Raw genomic sequence first — 5,752 nt, 5'->3', positions numbered from 1 at the left:
AAAGGACACCTGAAAGATGGGAGAAGCACCAATCAATCCATTTTTGTTTAAATAGTGTTAATCAGACCCCGTTTCTCCATGCTTATTCCCAAATGGTCTCATCTGGCCTGACTCTCCAGGGGACAGTGGCTTGGGGTTTTTTTTATTGTTATCTTTTATCTGACAAATAAATACAGACATAAAAAGCCAGAAGAAAAGCAGCTAATTTTGCAGAACAAAATTTTACAGTCATATTTTTATCATCATCATATTCATTTCCTGGTTTAAATCAGAAGGCTGGCTGATTTTTTTCCTGACTCCTTTTTAAATTGCTATTTAATATACGGCGTGGTTTATTTAGAAAAGTCTCTATCCCTGTTTAAATGAATCGTTTTATGAGTGTCTGTGATTAAACGAAACACCCCTCAGGCATTCTACATTAGCATTTTATATTATTACTAACCTTCCTTGTTAGAGCTGGAAGTATTTGTCTTATCTGAAAAAAAAAGTCAATAGACCATATTGTACCATTCATTTTGAAGGTGCTAGATTAGATAGACAGCTAGACATAGATACATAGACTTTAGGAAGAGTTTTGCAGATAGATAGATAGATGGATGGATGGATGGATGGATAAATAGATAGGTTTCAGTGGGGGAGTTGTACAGGAAAAATGGATGCAATGACATTGCTCCGTGTTTTGTGTGACAGGATTTTGTCAGCCCAGGCTAGAGTCACTTTCTCTCTTTGCAATGATAACTGCAGAATTCTGATGGGAGTAGAATTGTCTGCGGAGTATCAGCAAGAAAATAGTCAAGATTCATTCCCCTTCACAGAACCGCTGTTTTCTATTCCTTGAGAAAGACCCCGTTAAATCTCTGATGGACCAACACTGTTCAATAAACTTGACTTCCTTTAATAGCGCAAACTGCTAAGTATCCTTTCGAATAAATACATTTTTCAGCATTTGGTCGGCTACTCCAGCAGGGATAACAAGCAGAGAGCTGTGTTTTGTAAATAATGGGTGCTATCTATCTAGCTAGCTAGCTATCTAATCAGATTTGAAATTAACACAATTAGCAGCCATAGAAAGATTGGCAGAATTTTGTACAAAACCGATTACCTAGCACCACCTTTCATTTTCATTCTCTTGTGTGCTGGCCATGAATAGCGATAGTTTCCAGGTCGAAGTCTTGGGATTTTCTGTCTAGTTTCCTGCTGTCTTAATATCCCCCCCCCTTCTGAATTCTGACCTTGCTGGTAGTGTCACGATTGGGCTGGCACGTGATGGGGTTACAGCTGCTAGGGGCAAACCCCAGATCCTGAAAGGCGATTCCCTGGTTTATTTCTGTTGGCTGCCCACACCTTCCTCCTGTTTGTTTTAGTTACGAAATGTTGCAGGCACCTCGGTGGTGACTGGGTAACCTTGGAACAGGCTGTTCTGTCAGAGACACATGGGTGATCCCAAGCCATTTAGCAGCTTATTACAAAAACCCAAGTCATTTTCCTTAACTGTGAAAGCCCGGGGCAAGGCTGGGACACAGGGGGTGACTGCAGCCCGATGCCCCCGCGTCTCCCTCCCGTGACTTTGTTTTTGGATCTTAAGTGCAACAAGGAGGTTCCTGGAAGGAGCAGCATCGGGAGAGTTAAAGGTGTGTAAACAGCCCGCCCGAACCATGACCAGGCTTTGCAAATTTGCTTCCGAGCCGCTCGTGGTCTGTTGACAAGCGAGCGAGCCCGACAAGCAAAGAGAGCCGCCGAATAAATAAACCCGGGCTTGATAAACCACCCCGGAGCCGGGCGGGTGGCAAACAAATGCACCAAGCTCTGCTGAGCAGACGTGGGAGCAGTCCTGCGGCCCCAAAGCGGACTCCCCCTACCCCTCCCCAGCTGGATGACAGGGCAGAGAACACCGCCCTGCAGTCCCTGCCTCCTCCCCCCCCCCGCCAGCCTTGCCCCCCAGCTAGATGACAAGCAACTGGCCAATAAAGCCGGGTCTAATCTGCCATCCTCGCTTCCTCAGGCTTTGCCCCCCCCCTCTTGCCCTGTTCCCGGGGCCACCCGCCTCCAGCTGCCTCGCCTCCCCCCGCCCCCCGCCAGCGAGGGCAGGTGTGCAAAGGGGGAAGGGGGGCAGGCGAGGAGTCTCACGCCTAGGTGTGAGCTGATTATTCAAATCGGCTGCCCAGGACCTGGGGATTGGAGGCCGGCTGGGGCGCCCGGGCGCTATATCACTCAGCCGCCAACGTCACTGCAGCTACTTGTCCGCCTCCTCCTTTCCCGTCGCCTCCGGGCAACTCTGGGCTGCAAAAAAAAAAAAAAAAAAAAAAAAAAAAACCTCCCCGCCTCTCCCCCCCCCCCCAAAAAAAAAACCCACCCAAGCGGCAGGAGTTAAAAAAAAAAAAAAAAAAAAAAAAAGCAACCCAGCCCAGCCCAGCAGCAGCCACGTCTCCCCCTCCCCCAGCTCCGGCAGAGAGGGAGGGCTGGGAATTTTTTTTTTTTGGGGTTGTTCTCTCTCTCTCTCTCTCTCTCTCTGTCGTCGGTTGTTGTGGCTGTTAAATTTTAAACTGCCATGCACTCTGCTTCCAGTATGCTGGGAGCCGTGAAAATGGAAGGGCACGAGCATTCAGACTGGAGCAACTACTATGCAGAAGCCGAGGTAGGGACCCAGCGTCTCCCTCTATTTGTGTCTGTGTCTGTGTCTCCCCCCCCCCTTCCATCGCCCACCCCACGCCGCCCCCCTGGGCTCCCCGCCTGCGGCAGGGACCGGGCGCGGGGGGTGGGTTGTTTTTTTTTTATTATTATTATTATTTTATTTTTATCCCCGCGCCCCTGGGTGAGCCGTGAGATCAGATTCAACACGGGCGATCAAATATTGACTCGCGGCGCCTCCAAATCCTCTTCCGCGCCGGAGCCGCGCTCTCCGCACCAAGTGGGGCTTGGCAGGGGGAGCTGCTGGGGCAGGCGGGAGGGGGGGGGGTTAAGGGAAAAAAAACAGGGGGGGGGACAGGACGGAGGAGGAGAGGGGGAGAAGAAAAAAGTTTATGGCCGCGGGTTTCGGGGAAGGGTGGCCGGGGAAAAGCACCCGGAGCGGACGCGGCGGGTCTCCTCTTTTCCCACGGCTCGGGGCCAGGGCTGGGGCTATTGCCCAGGCAGCCACGGCGCCTGTGACTTTGAAACGATGTGACCCACCCGGCCCCCCAGCCCGGGGCAGCGGGCGCCCCGCCCCGAGCCCCGGTACCCAGCCGGGCGATCGGCTGCCGGCTTCCCGGCGCTGCAAGGCGGGGAGCAGCCGCGGGCTGGGGCAGCAGCGGGAGACCCGCGAAAGAAACCCGGGGGCCGCCCGTGGGGGCGGGCGGCGGGGGGCTGGGGGGTCCTGCCTGGCTGGCAGCCGACGTTAATCCCCCTCCTTCCCCCCCGGCTCTCCCCGCTTCTTCTTGCAGAACTATCCCTCCGTGGGCGGCATGAACGCGGGCCTGGGCATGAACTCCTACGTGGGCATGTCGGCCATGGGCGGCGGCCCGGCGGGCACCATGGGCTCCTTGCCCTACGCCAACCCCGGCGTCAGCCCTTCGCTGGCCGGCGTCTCGCCCGGCCCGGGAGCCATGGGCGGGCTGGGCAGCGGCATGGGCCCGGCGCTCAGCCCGCAGGCCGGCTCCATGGGCGGCTTGGCCCCCTACCCCAACGTCAGCTCGCTGAGCCCCATGTACGGCCAGGGCGGGCTGGCCCGGGCCCGGGACCCCAAGAGCTACCGGCGGAGCTACACCCACGCCAAGCCGCCCTACTCCTACATCTCGCTCATCACCATGGCCATCCAGCAGTCGCCCAACAAGATGCTGACGCTGAGCGAGATCTACCAGTGGATCATGGACCTCTTCCCCTTCTACCGGCAGAACCAGCAGCGCTGGCAGAACAGCATCCGCCACTCGCTCTCCTTCAACGACTGCTTCCTCAAGGTGCCCCGCTCGCCGGACAAGCCCGGCAAAGGCTCCTTCTGGACCCTGCACCCGGACTCCGGCAACATGTTCGAGAACGGCTGCTACCTGCGCCGCCAGAAGCGCTTCAAGTGCGAGAAGCAGCCGCCGCCGCCGGCCGGCAGCAAAGAAGGGGGCGGCGGCGGCGGAGGAGGAGGAGGAGGAGGCGGCGGTGGGAAGAAGCAGCAGCAGCAGCAGCAGCCGCAGCAGCAACCACCCCTGCCCGGGGAAGGCGGCTCCTCCGACAGCCCCCGCTCCCCTCCCCACGCCGGCGCCTCGCCCTGCCGGGAGCACAAGCGGGTCCTGGCCGAGCTGAAGGGCACCCCCCCGCAGCAGGCCCCCTCGCCGGCCCAGCAGCACCTGCTGGCCCCCCACCACCACCATCACCACCTGGCCCACGAGGCCCACCTCAAGGCCGAGCACCACTACGCCTTCAACCACCCCTTCTCCATCAACAACCTGATGTCCTCCTCCGAGCAGCCGCCGCCCCCTCACCCCCACCACCCCCACCCCCACCACCACAAAATGGACCTGAAGGCCTACGAACAGGTGATGCACTACTCCGGCTACGGCTCGCCCATGCCGGGCAGCCTGGCCATGGGCCCCGTTACGAACAAAAGCGGCGTAGAAGCTTCCCCCCTGGCCGGGGACGCCTCTTATTACCAAGGGGTGTATTCCCGGCCCATCATGAATTCTTCCTAAAGGGCTCCCCCCACCCCGCCAGCCCAGGGGGGCTGGATTTTTGGATCACGCTGATGATGTCCTTGACTCAAGCTGTTGTGTATATTTGTGTACCAGGCCTCCCCAGCCCCATCCTAAAAGGACCAATTTCCACGCATCCACAGTCCCAACGAGCTGCAGATCAGGCCCCGGAATTGCCTGGCCTCTTTAAGCATCAGTTTCAATCGGGGAATTTTGTTTCTTGGGTTGGTTTGTTGCGGGGGGAGGGGTTGATTTTATGTCACGGGCAGCAGAGGGTGGGGGGGGGGGAACCTTTTTGTTGCAGGGAGTTATAAATATATCTATTATTTTTGTGTGCGTGTGTGTGTGTGCCCGTGTGTGAAAGTGACCGAAAACTTATTCCGTGTGAAACCATGTTAGTTTTTAAACCGAGGACCAAAAGTTTCCATGTCTTTTCATGTTGTAAAAAGAGAGAGGAGGAAGAGAGGAAAAAAAAACAAAAACAAAAAACAAAAAACCCACACACACAAAAAGGGAAAAGAGAGAAAAAAAAAAAGAGAAAAATTTACAAAAAGAAGAAAATAAAAAAGTCAGGCTAGATTGTTGTAATTGATACAAACGTTTGATGTTACCGGGAGAGTAAACTACTTGGCTCTGATTAATTTATCGTTTCTGTATGCTTTATTTATGGCTTATAAATGTGTATTCTGGTCCTGAACAGCCAGATTTCACAAAACTATATTAAAGTGTTATTGGCGTTTTTTTCCCCTGAATCTTTTTCTTCGGATTTTCCAATTCCCTCCCCTCCCCCCCTGTAAGGGGGAAAACATTACAGGGATAATGGAAAACAAATTGGTTCCGTTTTTATTTCAGTTATGAATATAGTTCATTAATAATTTTAAAGGAGAGCTACATAGACCTGTAGCTCCGGGTATATATAATCTCTCTGTATAATATACATTTATATATATATATATATGCGGGGAGAATATATCTGGAAAAAAATGTAAGATGAGTTGTTATATAAGATATATATGCACATATGAAAAGTATAAGCTATATCTATTCACATACATCTATGAAAAGATATATTATATAATACACATCGATTAACAGATATA

At 53.4% G+C, this 5,752-nt stretch overlaps 1 protein-coding gene across 2 annotated transcripts; it reads left to right on the top strand.

Annotated features, from left to right (window-relative positions):
- Positions 1-1,464: 1,464 nt before the first annotated feature.
- FOXA2 (forkhead box A2) lies at positions 1,465-5,293 on the top strand. 2 transcript variants are annotated; one of them, XM_067532818.1, is made up of 3 exons: positions 1,465-1,631; positions 2,566-2,635; positions 3,420-5,293. In XM_067532818.1, exons 2-3 carry the CDS (start codon positions 2,567-2,569, stop codon positions 4,650-4,652), a joined length of 1,302 nt encoding a protein of 433 aa, XP_067388919.1. In that variant the 5' UTR covers positions 1,465-1,631; position 2,566; the 3' UTR covers positions 4,653-5,293. The 2 variants fall into 2 exon arrangements, with proteins under 2 accessions (XP_067388919.1, XP_067388918.1); XM_067532817.1 differs by lacking the exon at positions 1,465-1,631 and having other exon boundaries at positions 2,447-2,635.
- The last annotated feature ends 459 nt before the right edge of the window (positions 5,294-5,752 follow it).

The sequence above is a fragment of the Emydura macquarii genome, unplaced genomic scaffold, assembly GCF_026122565.2.
Source record: "Emydura macquarii macquarii isolate MOO-44397 ecotype Brisbane River unplaced genomic scaffold, CSIRO-AGI_Emac_v2 contig_3305, whole genome shotgun sequence".
NCBI classification, from domain to species: Eukaryota; Metazoa; Chordata; order Testudines; family Chelidae; genus Emydura; species Emydura macquarii.
This window is presented reverse-complemented; position numbering and strand designations above follow the sequence as displayed.

Coding starts and splice junctions, on each gene's coding strand:
- FOXA2 (XM_067532817.1), top strand. CDS start 2,549: ATGCACTCTGCTTCCAGTATGCTGGGAGCCGTGAAAATGGAAGGGCAC. Junction 2,636..3,419: donor ACTACTATGCAGAAGCCGAG/GTAGGGACCCAG, acceptor TTCTTCTTGCAG/AACTATCCCTCCGTGGGCGG.